This window comes from Strigops habroptila, chromosome 13, assembly GCF_004027225.2.
Source record: "Strigops habroptila isolate Jane chromosome 13, bStrHab1.2.pri, whole genome shotgun sequence".
Lineage (NCBI taxonomy): Eukaryota > Metazoa > Chordata > Aves > Psittaciformes > Psittacidae > Strigops > Strigops habroptila.
The window spans coordinates 16058537-16077812 of record NC_044289.2 but is presented as its reverse complement, the minus strand read 5'-3'; the positions used below and the strand labels follow the sequence as shown (position 1 = coordinate 16077812).

The 19276-nt window shown below is 60.1% G+C and overlaps 3 protein-coding genes across 4 annotated transcripts; 1 reads left to right on the top strand and 2 right to left on the bottom strand.

The window, feature by feature from the left end:
• The first annotated feature begins 741 nt into the window (after positions 1–741).
• Positions 742–1698, top strand: LOC115615400 (iroquois-class homeodomain protein irx-2-like). Its single transcript, XM_030503486.1, has 2 exons — positions 742–906; positions 1105–1698. Exons 1-2 carry the CDS (start codon positions 742–744, stop codon positions 1573–1575), a joined length of 636 nt encoding a protein of 211 aa, XP_030359346.1. The 3' UTR covers positions 1576–1698.
• Positions 1699–2252: 554 nt separating this feature from the next.
• Positions 2253–3912, bottom strand: LOC115615012 (E3 ubiquitin-protein ligase RNF182-like). The gene is made up of 2 exons (XM_030502604.1): positions 3736–3912; positions 2253–3384 (listed from the first exon to the last, which is right to left on the bottom strand). The coding sequence occupies exons 1-2, from the start codon at positions 3890–3892 to the stop codon at positions 2627–2629; spliced, it is 915 nt and encodes a 304-aa protein (XP_030358464.1). The 5' UTR covers positions 3893–3912; the 3' UTR covers positions 2253–2626.
• Positions 3913–6260: 2348 nt separating this feature from the next.
• Positions 6261–19164, bottom strand: PCIF1 (PDX1 C-terminal inhibiting factor 1). Of its 2 annotated transcripts, XM_030502601.2 has the most exons (17): positions 19043–19164; positions 18708–18816; positions 15994–16132; positions 15684–15808; positions 15091–15228; positions 14558–14688; positions 14149–14303; positions 13773–13920; positions 13490–13573; positions 12678–12777; positions 12300–12462; positions 11053–11225; positions 10511–10597; positions 9822–10006; positions 8428–8521; positions 8066–8241; positions 6261–7288 (listed from the first exon to the last, which is right to left on the bottom strand). In XM_030502601.2, exons 3-17 carry the CDS (start codon positions 16115–16117, stop codon positions 7042–7044), a joined length of 2130 nt encoding a protein of 709 aa, XP_030358461.1. In that variant the 5' UTR covers positions 16118–16132; positions 18708–18816; positions 19043–19164; the 3' UTR covers positions 6261–7041. The 2 variants fall into 2 exon arrangements, with proteins under 2 accessions (XP_030358461.1, XP_030358462.1); XM_030502602.1 differs by lacking the exons at positions 18708–18816; positions 19043–19164 and adding an exon at positions 17167–17419 and having other exon boundaries at positions 6267–7288.
• Positions 19165–19276: the final 112 nt, after the last annotated feature.

Sequence of the window (19276 nt, the reverse complement as noted above, 5' to 3'; positions counted from 1 at the left end):
CAGCAGCTCAGGGGGTTGTGGGCTCCCAGGGCCCCTTGCACAGCTGTCCACATCTGCCCTGCCTGTGCCCTGCCTGCACCCCGCCTGCCCACTGCTGCCCTGCCTGCTGCCCCCCCTCCAGCAGATGGGAACACTGCAGAGCCTGGGAGGCTGAGAGTGTTTCCCCCAGGCAAAGGGTCCCCAATGTCCCTGGGGCTACAGTGCCCCTTTGCCCCTGGTCAGCTGGCCTGGCAGCACTGGGGCTGGGTGAGGACCCAACCAGGACAGAGGAGATGTGGGCTCCAGGGCATCACCTCGTGCCATGCACAAGTTCTCATCCTGCCACAGTGGGGGGGGCTCTGCCGGCCCCTGCCCAGGACCAGGTCAGAGCTGGGGGCAAGGACGGGCACTTACAGCCCTCAGCCCTGCAGTAGAGCCACAGTGTGCCATGTCCCATTTGTGTTCCCATGGCCATGGGTGTCCGTGGGGCTCACATGGGCCCCATGCACCCCATCCCTGGGTGCTGCGCTGGGGCCATGCAGGGTTGGAGGGCCCCTGGACACACCCTGGCTGGTGAGGGTGAGGAGAGGCTGGCCCCTGCTAGTCCCTGCCCGACAGTAGCTGGGGGGGGGGTATCGGCTGCCCCAGATCCCTGTGGCCGCTCCCATGGGTGCTAATACCCCCTAATCAGCTGTCAGTCACCGTGGACCCTGTCAGCTATAAAACACCCCAGAGCAGCTCCCCGGCTCCTCTCCCAGCACCATGGCAGCACCTCGGGGTGAGGGGAGCCCACGCCAAGAGCTGGGGGGCTGCGGGAGTCCGTGGGGGGCCCTGCGGGGACCCCCCCAAGCCCTACTGCCCTGCCCCTGCCCTGTGCTGGCCGGCTACAGCCTGCTGCCACCCCCCCTGACCTTCCTGGCACCCCTGGTAAGTGTTACTCGAGGGGGGGGGCCGGGAAGTGGGAACCCTCCCAGCACTGGGATGGGGCCGTGCAGGATGGTCGGGGCTGGGGACCTGCTGTCCTGTGTCCCTGCACACCCCCCCCGGCACTTTGGGGTGTGCAGAGCCTGGCATGGAGCCCATTCCCTAGCCCTGTCCTGCCCTGACACCCTCTGCCCCCCCTAGGTCCATCCAGCCATTGAGGTGCAGCTGGGGCTGCCGGCAGAGCCGGGGCGGGCGAAGGCAGCGGCGGCACGGGAGAGCACCGGGGCGCTGAAAGCGTGGCTGGCGCAGCACCCCAGGAACCCCTACCCCAGCAAGGGCGAGAAGGTGATGCTGGCCGTGGTCAGCAGGATGAGCCTCACCCAGGTATCCACGTGGTTCGCCAACGCCCGCCGGCGCCTCAAGAAGGAGAACAAGGCGAGCTGGGCCCTGCGCGGCGCCTCAGATGGTGACGACAGTGAGAGCGAGGGGGGCCCTGGAGCACCCCCTCGCACCGCGCCCAGCCCCGCGCAGGATGGGTGTGGGGGCAGCCCCGAGGGGGGGCCGGGCTCTAGGCAGGGCAATGAGACCCCAAAACCCAAGATCTGGAGCGTCGCGGCGATGCTGGCACCCAGCGAGAGCCGGTGCCCTCCAAGGGTGCTGGAGCAGGCATAGAGCTGGGACCCGTCCCCAGGAGCCCCATGGTGGCCGGGACTGTGGCTGTGGGGAGGGGATGGCCCTGGGGCTGAGCAGGGCAGGACACAGGGTCACAGCACCCGGCAGCTGCCCGGCCGAGCAGAGCAGGAGGTGGGACAGGGAGAGCTAATAAATGTCACTGTCTTGGGTGTCCTGGTGCTGCCTGTCTGTGGTGGGGATGCTGGTGGGGATACAGGGGGGGATGGTGGTTTGGATTTGGGGGTGCCAGTAAGGATTCAGAGCTGCTGGTGGGGATGATGATGGGGATGCTGGCGGGATGAGGGCCTCTCCACTGCTACATCCCCCAGGGAGCTGGGCCGATCCGGCCACTAGCCCCTCGGGCTTCCCCTTGCCCAGGGTCACGTATGGGGTGGACTCGTGTGTGGGGCACACGGCTGAGGTGGCCGTTGCTGCTGCCACAGTACAGGGAGATACAGACAAGCATTGATGGGGATGTGGGAGACATCACACAGGAGGGGCACTGACTGGCACATCAGCTGCCGGAACCAGGCTCAGACCCACCGGGATCCCCTGGTCCGGGGCCGGGTTGTGGCAGGCGTCTCTGCGCAGCCCTGGGGGGCAAATGGGGCCAGGGGAACCGGGCAGGGAGAGGAGAAGGGACCGGGGGCCCCAGGAAGGCAGAGACAGGGCAGAGCTGCACCGCGGAGTTTAATGTGCCCGAGAGCTGGGAAACGGGCTCTGCTCGGCAGTTGGGATTCCTCTCCTGGCAGCTGCTTCGCGGTCAGCCCAGGTCCCACTCTTTGCTGTGGAGGAGGATGATGAGGGTCGAGGGTCTGGTCTGAATGCTGTAGGCTGCACCGAGCTCCTGCAGCCGTGCCGGCGCAGGCTCCCCCTTGGCAAAGCGCATGCTGCTCTGCAAGGGGTGGCAGCAGGTGCTGAGCATCTCCCCATGGTCCAAGCAGACCTCCAGGCTGTGGGTCAGCTGTGGGGCAGGAACATGTTTCCCAGGGGACAACGCTCCAAGGTGCCCAAAGCCTCCTTGGCGCGGCACAGGGCTCGGCAGACAAGGTCAGGAGTGGGGGAACCCAAAGACCTCACGGCACAGACATTGGCAGAGGCTGTAGACGATGCAGAGGAGGAGGGTGCAGGGCACGAGGCTAACGAGGACGATGCCCAGGCTGTGATGCTCGATGAGCAGGAGGTAGATGCCAAAGGGCAGGGAGCTGAAGTAGAGCAGGCAGAGGACGCCCAGGATGAAGCGGGGGACAGCTCGCCACCCCCAGGAGCGGCACTTGTGGCCGGGGCCGCGGCAGGGTAGCGCGCCCAGGCTGGCCGGGCGGTACAGCCTCACCACCTCCAGCCTGCCAAGCCCCTCAGGCGGCGACACGTCCTCCGGCACCTCCAGGATGGTGACCACCAGGCACTCGGGGCTGGGCGCGGGCTCCAGCACGCTGGGGCAGAGCAGGACCTCAGGGGAGCGGGGGGGGCCCCGCTGCTTGTCCCGCTCACAGCCCGTCAGCAGCGCCAGCGCCTCGCCGTCGTCCTGCAGCCGCTGCACGTCCCCACCGGGCACCGGGCTGTGCTGGCGGCAGAAGGGGCAGCGGAGCTGGTGGGGGGACGCGTCCCCCGGGGGCACCATCTTACGCAGGCACCTGGCGCAGAGGCGGTGGCCGCAGCCGAGTACCTTGGGCCTGCGGGCGCGGGCGTCGTAGTGGCTGTAGCAGATTTTGCACTCCAGCTCAGAGGCTGCCAGTGCCGTCGTCCGAGGGCTGGGCTCGCCGTCCCGCTGCGCCATGCTCCCGGGGGGCGGGCCGGGGGCTGGCTGGGCTGGGGGCAGAGGGGACCCGCTGTGAGCTCTGGGGCCAGTTCCCGCCTGTGCTCCACGGGCAGGGTCCTGCTCGGCCCCGGGGCAGCACAGCACCGGCACCGGCAGCAGCCCCCTCCCAGGGCCGGCACAGCCTGGATCCAGCCACCAGCTGCTGCCGCTAGCGCTGGGGCTCGGCCCCATCCCGGCCTCGGTGTCCAGCTGGGAGGGAGACACCAGCACCGGCTGCAGGGTGGGGGCCCAGTGCCCGGATGCTCATCCCTCCCCATGTGTGCAGGTTCCCAGGGCTTGGACACGGGCTCTGCTGACTGCAGGGACCCCCCTGCCCTTCACCTCCCCAGATCCCCCTGTACCTGCGGTGTGTGCCGGGGCTCCGGGGGGGGACGCAGCCGTGGGTCGCTGCCCGTTGCGAAAGCAGGTGGGGGACCAGCGGCAGTGGGCACCCCATGGAGAGGTGTGGGGCTGCTGCCCGCCACGCTGCGGAGGCCCTGGCGCAGGGGCTGCCGGCATCCAACGCGGCGTTGGCCTGGCAACGCGGAGCGGGAGGAGGATGCTCGGCCGGGGCCAGTGCTGTGTGGAGCCTGGGTCAGGCTCACACACGCCGCGGGGCACAGCCGGGGCAGGGGTGTCCCCCGGGCCCCTAACGGGCTGCAGGGGGTCGGTGCAGGGGGTCAGTACAGCCCCGCTGCCCCTTTGCTCCCTGGTAGCCCTGAGGATGCTCCTTCCCTGCCTGGGGGATGGCGGCAGCGGGGATCCTGCAGCCCCCAGCCCTGGAGACAGTGCGGCCGCAGAGTGGGGTCCTGAGGCACCCCCAGCGCTGGCAGAGCCCCTGCCCTTCCCTGGCGTGGGAACGGTAGCTCCTGCTCAGCCCCAGGCATGAAGCGCCCATGGCGAAGGCTCCACACACGTGTCCTGGCACCCAGCGGCACCTCAGCACGGCGGGTCCTGGGGTACAGAGAAACGCTCGGCCCCGCCAGTGTGTGCCCAGGCCCCTCACCCCACCCCTGCACCCCAGGAGCCGGGGCTGGGGGCACTTGGCGGCTGCAGCACTTCCCAGATCCAGGCTGGACGCAGCCAAGCCCTTGGCCCATCCCTATCCCAGCCCGTGCCAAATCCCCCCGGCTGCAGCCCCCACAGGGGTGTTTCCAGCAGCCCCAAGGGGCAGCGGCGATCAGAGACCCCCCAGCCCGAGCAGGACAAACCCCCTCCCAGCGCTGCCTGGCAGGAGAATGGCAGTGACCCCGGGACCCCACACACTGACCTGGGGACCCCACACACCAACCCGGACACGCCTGCACCCAGGAGTGTCGGGGGGCTCTGGCCCCTCACCAGTGACGGGTCACTCATGTGCTGCCCTCAGCCCCCGGGTGCGGGTCAGGATGTCTGTGCCGATGAACAAGGAAATGAAGGGGTTGCCCTGAGCTCCATGGACTGCCCTGTAATTCACGTCCACACCCTGGCGAGCTCAGCGCTGGCCCACCCCAGAGCAGCCACTGGGGCTGGAGCTGCCCAGAGCCGCGTTAGCGAGGAGCCCGTTAGTTCACACTGTCGGGGTTTGGCAGAGTCTGAGTGAGCCGGGAATAACCAGGGCCCTGGACAACGTCCAGCTCCTGGGAGTGCTGGGCCCGTCCCCCCAGTCCTGCCCGTGCCCCTCAATGTTCCCAGCTGTGCCCCCGGCTGCCCCCATCACCGCAGCCCCTTGTACAGGCCCAGCTGGGTCCTGGGGTACTCCTGCTCAGGACCCGTCCCCTCCACTTGTTCAAGGGAAGCTCCGAGGATGGCAGCACTCACAAAACCACCATGGTTCTACCTTCCATTGTCTGTTGCTTTGCCTGGATAAATGAGGTGTCCTGGAGGGGAAACCACGAGGCTCCCTGGCCACTGATCCCACATCTCCACTGAGAGCTCAGCAATCAAGTACTTAACAAGGCAATGGGCCATCACCTGGGACAGACCCCCGAGGAGAATTTGCTGACTCTCCCCAGCACCGGTGTCTCTGCTCACCTGTCCTTGAGGAGCCACCTGCCTGGGCTCAAAATAATGAATAACAGGCAAAAAAGGTTTCCCAGACTGCAGCTTTCAGTGCCAGGGCTCCCATTGACAGAGGATGATGATCTTGTCATGGAAAGCATCCCTGGAGAGCTGTGGGGATGCTGGGAGCAGGCAGTGCGTGGAGCCGGGCTCTTCCTGCCCTGTCCAGAGGCAGGGAAATGCTCTAGAGGATTCCAGGAAATTCCAGAACCCCAGGAAAGCTGTACCAGAGAATGACCACGGCTGTTAACCCCCAGACCCACCCTCACCTCCTTAGGCCGGGAGAGACTGGTGGTAGCGACAATTCCTCAACCCAACAGCCAGGACGAGGCAAGACTGAAGGTGGGAGCTGAAGCATGACCCATCCAAGGGGGAGGTCGGGTGCATCCACCCCAGGAACGTCCCCCCTCACCGAGGCCGCCAGGGCCCCCCTGCAGGACACCCAGGCCCGCCCTCGGCACCGCGCCCGTGGCTGCTCCGTGCCAGGAGGCTCAGCCTGGGCCTCCCCGCCCGCAGACAAAGGGCTCCCGAAGCACCGAGAGCCCGGAGCTGAGACCCTGCAAGGGGACACGGGCTCGTTCTGCGCTGAAGAGGCCAAGCGTAACCTCAGCTGCTCCCTGGAGTCAGGGAAGGGAGAGCGAAGCCTTCACCATGGCAGCAGTCGGGTAGCTTTAGGGGTTCACAACAGTCATTGGGAAAAACCCATTCACGGGAGAGAAGGGCAGCACAGAACGGGTCAGACGCCAGATGGATCTGAAAAACCCCAATATTTTTCTACCTTTCAGCCAGTGGGGGCAGGGGGTGAGCACAGCCCAGGGCTGACAGAAGGAAAGGCACAGAGACGGGGCAGAGCTGTAATGCTGGTTTTTAATGTTCCTAAGAACTAGGAAACAGAAATCAAAAATAGATTTTGCTCTTCTTGATAAAAGTAATAAAATGGTTAGCGGTGTTAAATTAATCCTTACAAAACAAAACCCAAGGAGGTTAAATAAAGCCCGGAGGCTCCGCATAAAAACCACAACAACTACAAAACAGCTGCAAAGACTTTACACACCAAAGGAACTCCTCTGCTCCGCTCCTCCCCTATACGGTACACAGCGTCGGCGAACACGGGACTCACACAAGGGAAAGAAACACGGATGCGATGGGAGCAGCCCCTCGAGCTGCGGCGCCACGGACACAACTATTTACACTATGGACACGGAGCTGCGCTGGTGCCGCCCCGGCCGCAGGAGCCCCCGGGCTCTGCCCGCCCCTATCCCGCCGGCGCCGGGCTGCGGGCACTGCCGGGGCCCCTCCAGCCGCAGTGCCGGTGCTGAGCACTTGCGCTTCCCGCCCGCCCGTCCGTCCGTCCGTCCCGCCGTCCTTCCGCCCGCACCTGCGGCTGCCCCTGCCCCTTCCCTCGGCGCCGCGGCTCCTCCTGCCGTGCCGCGCTGGCTCCTGTGCCCGGGGCTCCCGGCGCCCGCCCTCCCGCGGCGCGCGGGCACTGTGCAGTTCGCAGGGGGAAGCGGGTGCCGCGGGGCTGCTGCGCAGGAGTCCCCTGCGGCCGGTGCTGCGCAGGCAGAGTCTGTCACTGCCCCCCTGCCGCCGGGGCCAACGCACCTCCCCGCTGCCTCGCACCTTGCGCCTTAGTTGGGATTAGTCTCCCGGCTGCTGCTTTGCTCTCGGCCCAGCTCCCGCTCTTTGTCCACTGTGGAGGAGGAGGAGGAAGATGAGGAGGAAGAGGACGAGGAGCTGAGGGTCCGGCCTGAATGCTTGTAGGCTGCAACAAGCTCCTGCAGCCGCTCCGGCGTGGGCTCCCACTTGGCAAAGCCCGCGCTGTTCTGCAGGAAGAGGATGGCCGTGTTGTGTACAGACTTGTAGTACATCTCCTCTCTGGAAGAGAAGACAACAGGCACTCAGCATCTCCAACTCAGAATCTACCCAGACCCACTGCCCCGCACCTGCCCTCCTCTTCCTGTGCCACATCCAGGACAAGTACATCCTCTCTCTGTTTCTCTCATTATCCTAAGGAGAAGAGTGGGCAGAGTGCAGTGCCAGGCACTTCTGAGGAAAGGTAGAGGCTCAGGAACTTTCAAAAGAGAAGCACTGGTGCTGCACAGCCACATAGCTCTCTACCAGCATGTGCAGGGGACACCACTGTCCCTGCAGAAGGAGACTTGTCATGGTAAGGTGTCAGTCTTAACCAGGTACAGAGAACTTCACCGTTTAAGCACTTGTTGCTTAAACAAGCTGTTGCCTGAACTTGTTGCTTCAGCGGCAAACGAGAGCCAGCTTGCTCTGCTGAGCACCCAGATCCCACCTGCCCCTTGCTTTGCTTCCCCCGAGTGACTCCGAACCCCTGTGGCATCTGGCAGCCCAGGAACTGCTGCTCAGCTGCTCCCCAGATCTGGCTGGAGGCGGAGCACAGCCGACCCCCACAACAGCCCATGCAGACCTGATCAGGCTGCACTTGTGCCAAGGAAGACACCACTCACAAGCCTTTTGTGGTGAAATACCTCAACAGTCATGAAACCAACATGAAATTCACATGTGGGGCTGAGCCCTGCCTTTGTCCTTGCCTGCTCCCTATTTCCACTGATTTCAACTTAGGACACTTGTGTCACACAGCTCAGATCCACGCTCCCAGCAGGATCCCAGGAAAAGGCCTACTTTTTGCAGACGTGCTGGGACCCGCTGCGGTATTCGTGGTCGAAGGCTGGCAGGCTGAGCTGGTGCCGCTTGAACTTGCTCTGCTCCATGCGGATCAGGGCTGTGGTAGGAGGGTCCCGCCACTCAGGGATGAAGACGATGAAGGACAGAGGCTCACTGGAGCTCTCCAGCAGTTTCTATTCAATGAGAAAATGAACAATCTCAGCGCTGGCTGAGCAATGATGGACAGGAAACAGTTCTGCTTCTAGAGCAGTGCTGCAGCGGTCACCCTCCTTCACCTCCCGCATCACAGCCCCACTGTGAGGCTGCGGGAGCAGGGGGGAGGACAGGACAGATGCAGCTCCACGCGTGAGCAGACGTACCTCAAAGTGAGAGACCATGGCATTCATCAGCTCCTCACAGAACGGAGGATTTACCTCAAAAGAGCCACTTATAGGGAAGAAATCCAGGCACGGGCTGGAGGAAAAGGCAAAGATCCCTGTCAGGGAGACTGGAATTCTAATTTTCACACCTTAAAAAGCATGTTTCCTCAGGAAAGGCAGTCATACTCTTGGAAAGCCAAAATCCCTGGCAGTACAGAGCCTGACCAGCGGGGCTGGTCCCTGGGGACACGCTCCACCAGTCCTCACTGCAGGTGACTGCAGATCCAAGCTGAATGAGGGCCCGGGTCATAGAATCATAGAATTGTAAGGGCTGGAAAGGACCTTAAGATCATCTAGTTCCAACCCCCCTGCCATGGGCAGGGACACCTTGCCCTAAACCACGTGGTTCAAGGCTCTGTCCAACCTGGCCTTGAACACCGCCAGGGATGGAGCATCCACAACCTCCCTGGGCAACCCATTCCAGTGCTTCACCACCCTCACTGTAAAGAACTTCTTCCTTATACCTAATCTAAACTTCTCCTGTTTAAGTTTGAAGCCATCACCCCTTGTCCTACCACTCCAGTCCCTAAGGAAGAGTCCCTCCCCAGCATCCTTGTAGACCCCCTTCAGATACTGGAAGGCTGCTGTGAGGTCTCCACGCAGCCTTCTCTTCTCCAGGCTGAACAGCCCCAACTTTCTCAGCCTGTCTTCATACAGGAGGTGCTCCAGCCCTCTTATCATCCTCGTGGCCCTCCTCTGGACTCGCTCCAACAGCTCCATGTCCTTTTTATGTTGAGGACACCAGAACTGTACGCAGTACTCCAAGTGGGGTCTCACAAGAGCAGAGTAGAGGGGCAGGATCACCTCCTTCGACCTGCTGGTCACGCTTCTTTTGATGCAGCCCAGGATACGGTTGGCTTTCTGGGCTGCAAGCGCACACTGAAGCCGGCTCATGTTAAGCTTCTCATCAACCCACACCCCCAAGTCCTTTTCTGCAGGGCTGCTCTGAATCTCTTCTCCGCCCAGCCTGTAGCAGTGCCTGGGATTGCCCCGACCCAGGTGTAGGACCTAACACTTAGCTTGGTTAAACTTCATAAGGTTGGCATCGGCCCACCTCACAAGCGTGTCAAGGTCCCTCTGGATGGCATCCCTTCCCTCCAGCGTAACAACCGAACCAAAGAGGGTCTCCACTCTCCAGAAGAGGGACAAGTGCTGGCAGACCCACAAAGTGCATCACTGCAGGAGCAGAGCCCTTCAGCCAGTCCAAGGCTTCGCAGCCAGCCTGTGCCCACTCACTGCCCTTCTGCAGCCCGGAAGCCACACCCCCTCCTGAGCAGACACCAGAGATCCAGCCCCACACCCACCCAGAAACACGGCACCAAACGTGGACTCACCCCCTGGATCCAAAATACCCGTCTGTATCCAAGAAGGCCGAACAGTATTGTTTAAAATAGCAATTCAGGGGCGAGGCAAAGCATTCGAAACTCACTCCAAAGAGCTTGTGGAGGGCTTCGAAGACGTGCACGGGAAGCGACCCCTGCAGACCAGTTCCTTCGTACAGATTTACACCAAACATCATCTGAGGAGAGCAAACCCTGGGTGAGCCGTGCCTGCACTCGCTCTTCCTGCTGCTCCCTCCACTGACCACGGACCCAGGGCCACACGTCCATGCACCCACTCCTCTAGGTACGCAGGGCCCCCTCGTCCTTTCTCAAATTCGTGTAGGTCCCCTGCATGTACCCAAGAATGCTCTTTAGATATTTCATCCAACTCAGGCCCCACAAACCAAGTGTCAATTTTCACATATATCCCCCATGAACCTTCATCTGGGCCTCAGAGTCAAGAACTCCTGAAGGCTTCTTTCGTAAGTAATTATCTCCACTCCCACTCGGGTCTCCTGTCAAGATCACATTTGCTCCCCTGACCACAGTCCTATCTGCAAACACCGGGAGCAGACAACAGACCCAGTTTAAACCCTATTTTGCATCAGGCTCCTGGAGCTGTGGACCTCTCCCAGAGCAAAGACATAAAGTTTCCCACTACTACTGAGGCTTTCTGATATACAGCTGTGATGAGACAGTACCTGGTATCGACGGAGAAGGCACCAAACCCTGGGCAGGAACTTTTCAAAGCTAGAGTCGTCAATGCAACTGTACCGGTAGAGAAGCCACTGCAAGAGAAAGCCCAGCATTAACCACAAACAGCATCAACATGGACGAGAGCACACAAACGTGATTGGAGAGGAAGGCTCATCAACAGCAGGAGCACGTGGGGCTCTGCATGGAGGCTGTCAGCACATCTGCTTGTACCACGGGAGCGAACCACAAGCTCTTGACTAGCATGAATGTACCCACCAGCAAGTGTCTCAGCACAAGCTGCCTCGCTGCGGGCACGACCGTTCTGGCAGCACAGCTCGTGTCCAAAGCACACACACACGCACGTGTCACCTTGTGGCTATTCCCAGCAGGAGCCTGGCCCTGACTGAGGTGGGAGCAGCTGTCCTCATTTCTGCTGCGATCCGGGCAGTGTCCAGCAGCCCCCCATCACCCTGCACCGTCCCTCCCCTCGCAGGACGGGGGGGCCACGTCCCCCCAGAGGCTGTGGGGCCCGGTGCTCAGCACGTACCAGTTTGCTGAAGTAGTTGCGGCTCACTTTGACCATCTCCCCCTTGTACCGCACACACGCCACGTTGTTCTCCATGTGCATCTCCACGCTGGGGAGCGGCGGGGAGGGGATGGCCAGTCTCACGGGGTAGCAGTACACCAGCCTGTCCTGGACCTCGGGAGCTTCCACCTCAGCTACGGACAGTAAAGAGAGAGGCAGCCCGTAAGAATCCAAGGACATGTGGGACAGATCTTCCCTCCACCTCCAAACATGCAGTGACAGGGACAGGGCTAGAGAGTGAGTGGTCCCCCCAGAAGAATGTGGCGATCCTTCACAGATCTCATAGGCAGCTACCTAGGTTCTAAGCTGATTCCCCAAATTAATTCCACCACCCACTGCCAGAGCACAGAAAGGACTCACCTCTAAGACAGACCTGCAGGCTGCACACAACCACCCCAGCATCGTGAGGCACATTCAGACAAGTAAAACACTCTCTTTGTTGCTACGGTTATTAACTCAGTTTGCCCCGAACTCATCCAAACCACAATAAATATTCCCAGGCTGTCAAGCACAGGAGGCAAAGGAATCTTCCTGCTACCTTGTGGTTACCCACCGTGGGCAGCAGCTTCAGCAGGGAGAAAGAGAGCTCATGGGAAAGATTAGTTAGAAGGAAGGAGGGATTCAATCAGGTGGGAAGACAAGCAGCAAAACAAGCAGCCAAAGGCACACACTGGGATCTGAAGGGAGTCTGAGGAGAGGTAGGATCCAAAAAGGAAAAGGACTATGGAACGGTGGTGATGAAAGCAGCAGGGACCATGGAAGAAGGAAAAGGTGACCAGAGGCAGAAGTACAGACATAAACTAGGAAGAAATAACAGAGAAAAGATTTGCCAGGAAAAAAAAAATGGTGCAGAGGAAAGGGACTGTCAGCTGTCCCCAGCTGAATTCATGCAAAGGTACAGCAAAAAGGTATGATCCAGGGCAATGAACTAACCCCCTGTGCACCGGGGTCAGCTCCTAACAAGCTGCTTCATCCTGACAAATCATAATTTATGATACTTGATATTGGAACTGGCCACAGCACCTGATGGAAGGCACTTTGCCTCTGCACTCACGGTGCGAGTGTGAGTCGGAAACAGCCACTCCAGCGTAGGTCTTAGCTCACACTCGCACCCGGAGCGCACATAATGCTGCTGGAGCAGGGCCAAGCCAGAGGGGGTTTGTGCTGCGGTGCGGTAGCCCGATAGCTCCTCGGAGCTGACTGCGTACCAGATATATTGTTCTCTTTGAGTATGGCAAGATGCTTCTCCCGGATCCGCTTGACGTACTCAAGGGATATGTAGTAAATCTTACTGCAGATGCCTTCAACAGAGTCCTTTGCTGCAGCAGACACGTGGGGCCCACACTGTTTGCGTAAGTGCTCCAGGCGGTCCTGCAGAACCAGAGAACCAGAGGCCCTCACACATCCCACCAGAGGGATGCGGAGCCTCCGGCACTCCCAATTCACAGAGCAAAGGAAAGCAGTCGCAGCCTTCTCCAGAAGGACCTTCATCCATCCCCAACATGTCAGATAAAGGCTTTTCCTGTGGCTTTCTCATCCTTCCCCAGGCTCCCTGTGCTCAGCTGCCCACACAGGGGGATACTGACCATGTAGTCCTCCTTAGAGGCAGAATGGTCCCGTCGCAGCCAGCTGAAGGTGTCTTCCACGTTCCACTTCACCACCTTCCTGCTGTCTGGTGAAGCACTCCTGCACGGAACGGAGAAGCAGAAGTTAACCCATGGCTGCAGAGCAACATCATCCATCCATCCACCACGTCTGCCAGCGCGGGCACGCGGCTGCCAACGCTCCCTCCAGGCCTCCTCTGGGAAGTGCTTCCAGACGTCTGTACAACTAGGGGCTGCCAAAGGACAGTGCAGCTGCCTGCTGTCCTCTGCACGGGAGAGGCAGAGAAAGCATTTATCTATCTTGGAAATGACCCGTTTTGCCCCTGCCTCTCGTTTTCAAATGCAGCTGCTGCTCGGAGCTTGTGGCTCTGAGAAAACCCCCCCATTAACAAGCTTTCCATTTCCCCACTGGCTGTCATCTTCCTCAACTCTGCCCTGCGGCAGAACTTGTCAGAGAAATCCCACATGGTATAATAAAATACCACTCTAAGCTTGTTGCTCTTCAACAGCAGCGCGTGCTTGAGCACTCTTAGTTTTTTCTCAGGGATAAATGACAGAAGACATTCCATGTCCAGCATTCCACAGATTCTCACTTGTCTCTGCATACACTCGGCCTCCCAACATTCGATCAAGAGATGCCTCCAGCGCTACTGGTTTTCTTCTGGATGTTCCTAACCTTACTTCTCAGTAAGATTATGACCAACGCTGAATAACAGGATGCAGCAGCTCCTTCTAAAGTCCCTGTAACTTTCTGCTCTCCTCTGGGCGTGGCAGCAACGTAAGAGGAACCCCACCTGGACTCGATCAGCCGCTTCGCAGCCTCGGCGTACTTGAAGAGCAGTCTCTTGGCCTCCTCCCGGAACTTGATTCTGGACAACCTGAGGTGAGTTTAAATTCAGATGCATCAGCTCCACAGCTGCCACAGAGGCCGCATCCAGTTCCCCAGACTTACATCACCAGCACCCTAATTCATCCCCAAAGTAAAACACAAGAGCACAAAACCAAGGCAGATAAATAAATCACTGGACCAGACCAACCCAAAGCCATCCCAGCAAGATGCCCTGCTTTGAGCAGTACCTGATGGGAATGTCATTCATGATCTCTCTGAACATGGAAGGAGACACTACTGGCTCGCAGTCACTGGGTAAAAGAGGATCTGTCCCTTTGTCAACCACCTTCCTCTCCAACATCCAGCGATTAAAGGACTCCCTTGGGGGGTCAATCCCTGGAGAAACACAGGAAACGGGTCTAATCAACATGACAAAGGTGTACCCAGCAGCTCTGATAAGGATCACCACATTGGAATTCTGCCTGATGAGTACATAACCAACAACGTCACAGAGAGTAAAACCATCACAAAAGCAGATCACAGGACAAGACAGACATGAACCAAAAGGAAGACCACCACAGTACTGCAGACTGATGTGACAAGGGGAGCCCAACAGGAACCCACCTTCTCGCTGCTGGCAGAGCTCGCGGTAATGCTGCCGCAGCTTGAGAATGAGCTGGGATCGAAGCAGCTCCACCTCAGGGTGTGGAGAAAGCACTTCAGATGGTGCTCTCTGCTTAATCACTGCGTTTGTCTGAATATCCAGGTCCCAATATACTCTGTGGGAGAAGAAACTGTCATCAGGGTGGCCAGATCATGGGCTAACTAATTATCAAATATTACTTCTAAAGATGCTTCCTCGGGCTGGAAAATAGAACTATCAGGAAACCAGCCAGGAAATTGAACTATCCAGACTCCTTGCAATGATATAGTGGGTGTTACATCCCTCAGGTTCTTCTTCAAAGATGTCTGGAAAACCAGGTGTCTGATCTACCAGCAAGGAAAGGACAGAAGACAAATGGAGACAACTCACTCAGTTGGTCGTAAGAGAGCTGCCTGCTGTTTATCTTCAGGTGAGACACACCACGCCTTCAGAACAGAGGTTCCTGGAATACTGGGAGAGCTGGGGACCGGCTGAGCAGCCGGGTTCCCTGGGACGTCAGCCTGGAGGTGTAAAAGATGAGTTACTGCGCCAGAAACAGGTAAAGGGGAAGCAGCCGGTGCAGCCAATGGTCCCCCACTCAGCAGGACTCGGGATACCCCCAAAACTGCTACAGCACATTCTGCCTGTGCTGGTGCACGTTAACATGGACATGCAAGCCACCCTGCTTCAGTCCCAGCCTGTGATCTCCCAGCTGCTTCCCAGTCCCAGTCTGTGATGTCCCAGCTCCCATGGCCACAGGAGAGAAATGACACCTTGGCAGGACCCGAGTCGGCTTCTGCTCTTGCACTTTCTGAGTGGCCTGACCCTGCACAGCTCAAAACCCCAGGCCCGAGCTCCAGACCCCCTACGTTTCAGTTGGAACAACGTCCTTAAGCCTATTTGTTTCACAGCACCAGACCCACCTTGGGCTTTTTCATACTGTTGCCACTCGGTGGAACCTCCTCAGAGAATCTCCTCTTCCTCTGCTTGCTCTCCACAGAGGTATCTATCATCCCACCTTCCAGTGGCATCGGAGCCGCGTTCAATCCCAGAGGGTCTGACTACGAGCACCCAAACAACAACAGCACACATTAGCTCATCAGCTGCCACCGGAGTCCCAGACAAAGACAAGTCCTTAACTTCCCATTTCACTGCCCCAGGCTCCCATGGACGGACACAAGGACACCAGTGCTCACACCTGAAGGAAGCTAAAAAATTCCTTTCTAGACCTGTGTCTGTAGGCTTTTTTCACGACTTAGCTGAGAAAAATGCATTACAGCTCCCCCAGGGTGAGTGTTCTCTGAGCAGTGCACCACCCCTGGGACAGCACCACCTGAGTGTGCACCAGGAGGAGGCACATTTCACTGGAACCAAGCCAGACGAGGGACTTCACAAGGAGTCCTGGCGGAGAGAAAACCCTCCCACATGTGCCATCTGAAGTCCGCAAGACCACGGCACCTGCCCCTGCAGAACAGCCCATGATCAGCACAGCCCCTCGAGATGAGTGTGCACTTACAATGACATCGTGCTGCCCCAGGACAGGCATTTCCCACAGAGACTGGTTAGTGAAGCGATTGAAGTAGTAAGGGCGATTCTCCCGCTTGCTCCAGCACTTCTCCCAGCCAGCCTGCACCAGCTCATCTGGGAACACAGCGAGAGTCAGGAGAGGAGCACCCTCCAGAGCAGCCCTGCCCTGCAGGTGCTGGGACTGTCACAGCCCTGAACCACGCATCGCTCCAGCTCCTCCCTCAGCAGCCGCCCTTCACTCTCCCCCTGCTCCAGGGTCAAGAACTCCGTGCTGAGCCCTCCCGAAAGCAGAGTCGTACCTGGCAGGTCCTGCACCAGTCGCAGAGGTTTGGGGGAGCTGGGCTGGTTCTGGTTGGAAGTGCCAGGTGAGTGACTCATGAGAGACGCTTCCTCCGCAGGGCTTCTGTGATTCTCATTGGCCATTTCTCAGCAACCACACTAGAAAAAACAGACATAAAATCCACGTTACAGCAGGAGAGAACCCAAATGTACTTGGCCCATTCAGCTGTAGCACTACAAGTTCGTTCTGGCAACAAAACAGGGCTTGAACCAGCACACACAGCACCTAAGTCCTCGATAATACCTGCTGTCCCAGACACAACCGGCTGTGAGGAATGCTGAGCTCTGCGTGGTGCCAGGCGGGGAGCTCTAAGGGCCAGCATTCAAAACACTCTTTTTCCAGCTAGAGCCCTACTGAGAGCGCAGTGCCCGCCCCATACAGCAGCACTGAGAGCATAACACATGAATACACTCCTCTGTGAACACGTACCACCTCTGCCATGCTCACACTACAGCCAAACCTGACCTGTTACACTCAGAGACAGTTTAAACCAACATTTACGCACACAAAACTCCACACAGTTTAAACAACCGCCTCTAACTGAACAACTTCTACTATACAAAACAGCCCTGGTGCTTCACTAATGACAACTCCTGTGGTTCAGAAAAGCACAGGTAGGGGTCAGGACCTCCTGAACCGTTCTCCTCAGCATGTCCCAGACCAGCTGCAAGGCCTCAGGCTGGGTTAGTCTTTGGTACTTTTTCATTTGCATAACAACGGTTACGCAGAAACAGCTCTGGTGAGACAATCAAGCTCCCCTAAATCATAACTTAATGCTGCCGGCTGGGGAGAAATAGCCAGGCTTTTCCTCTTAGTCACCATTCTTCCCCCGGGGAGGTTTCTCTAACAGCACCGCAGCCTGCTCCTCCCCACAGCCCCAAACACGGTGGCGAAGAACCAGGGAAACGAGGCATTTTAAATAATTACTGTTAGCTCAGTTACTTAACTCGACTCAGGCCTCTGGGGACATGCCGCACAACACCGAAGTTAGGGCTGCAGCAGCACAGTGTTGTACCCAGAAGTGTGTTTTCTATCTGAACACCGCAGCAGCCCCAGCAGCACGCTCCCTTTAGATCATCTCGTAAGTAACCCCCGGTTTGGTTCGCAGGCCAAGTTATCTGCATTTATTCACCTCTGCTCCCCTTCCTGTCCATAAAAACTGCTGGCTCTGTCAGAGGAGCAGAACGGGGGGAGCCAAAAGGATCCCGAGTTAGCAGGCACCAGCTGGGGTGCCTGCAGCACCACTTGTGGAAACGGCGTGACACAGGCCAGGGCTGAGGAACTTGACCCTCTCAGCACCTTGGAAGATGTTTCCATCCTTCCAGCCAGGGTGAGCAGGGAAAGGTCTGGGACACTGGGAGCTTCGGTCTCTGCCCACAAGCGGGCAGGTGACGGTGACCAAGCCCCCAGGCAGGAGCGTCCGCCGCAAGGCTGCCGTGCAAGCCGGGCCGCGGCTGCAGCTCACCCCTGCCCCGAGCTGCCGGCCCAGGGCCGTGGGGGCAGCCGGGGGCTCCCGCAGGCGCGGAGCCTGCCCAGGACGTGCTCAGCCCCCGCTCAAACTGAGGCACACGCAGGTGCTCACGTGTCCTGCGCGTTCCACAGGGAACACCTTACACTGAACTGGTGCGTACTGACGGGACCAGGCCTCCCAGAGTGAACGTCCAGAGGTGACAGACAGTGCCGGCTACCAAGATCCTCCTGGACTGGCCAGCACACACCAGCTGCAGCGACTTGCTGGTGCTCAAACCCACTGTCAAAGAGGGGTCCCTGTCTCTGCCTTCTACATCTGGACAAACTAGGATGGTGGAAGTAGACAAGAAGCTTTATCACTTGATCAGGTTTGATGAGTACTGACTCCAAGTACCCTTAAGGCACGGGAAAAGTCAAAAGCAAACTGATGGGAATCCTGACAGAAGCAACTCTACTTTTATGCAAGTAGTGTTGGGACTTAGACAGTGAAAGGGATCCAGAATAAGCATTTTATGGTGATTACGGTTGTTTTTATACACCATGGTGCATACAGTACTTCACAGACACGTACAACACCGTCCCTGCCCAGAGAGCTTACAACCTAGGAGCAGCAACGCAACCAGAGACCGCAGCAGGGTGGAAGGAGACACAAAGTGAGGAAGTACAGCGAACAGGCTCCTTGTTTCCATTTCACCGAGGCAGGATTTTACACAGGACAACAGCAAACGCAGACAAAGGAGAGCAGCGACAGCCCCCGGGACACAGCAAGGTTCTCCCTCATCCCAGAGCCGCTGCGGGAGGCAGGAAGCCAGGCCACCGCCGCCCTCCCTCGGTACCTCTCCCGCCCCCGAGAGCCAGACCCTGCGCCCGGGCGGGACAGGGGCCGAGCGGGGCTCCGCTCCCGAGGCGGCACGGACGCGTGTGACGAGCGCGCCGGGGCCGAGGGCCCGCGCCAGCCGCGGGCGGGGAAGCGAGCGTGCTGCCCGGCAGCGCACAGGCAGCGCCCGGGGCTGCGCTCCCGACGGCGGTGACGGGACGGAGCTCCTCGGCGCGGCGGGCCGGGACCGGCGGGCAGCCACGGGCGCCGGGGCCCAGCGAGTGCGGAGCGGAGGCGGCGGCGGCGACAACTCTGCAGGCGGGCCGGGAGGAGTCCGCGGGCACGGTCTAAGCGGGGCGGAGGCCGGCGGCCCCGCGAGTACTTACGGTGGCGGGCTGCCTGGCGGGACGCGTGGCCGTCGCTCCGTGCTGGCCGCTGGCGCGCCGGGGCCTCATCCTCATAGCGGGGCGTCCCGCGCCGGGCCCGCGGGGGCCGCTGCGGAGACAGGAGCCGTTACGGCGCCGCGAGGAGGAGCCGCCGGGCGCGCGCAGGCGCGGCGGCGGGAGCGCGGGTCCGGCACGACCGGGGCGGGCGCAGCGGCGGCGGCGGCGCTCTAAGATGGCGGCCGCGGGCCCGCGCCGCCTCCCTCCGCCGCCCGCCCGCCCGCCGCCGCCGGCGCCCGCCCCTCCCCTGCCCGCGGGCGGCCGCGGGCGCCGCTCACCTGTGCGTGCTGCCGGGGGCTGCGGGCTGCGGGCGCCGCGGCGCCTGCCCCACCTCCGCCTCGCCCGCCCCGCCGCCGCCATCTTGCGCCGGGACCGCGGGCCGGCGGTGCGCAGGCGCGGGGCCGCCCCGCCCTCGGCACTGCGCAGATGCCGCCGGTCGGCCGCCGCCCGGCACATGCGCGCTGCCCGCCGCGCGCCGGCCCGCCTCCAGGACGCCTGCGCGGAGCCGAGCC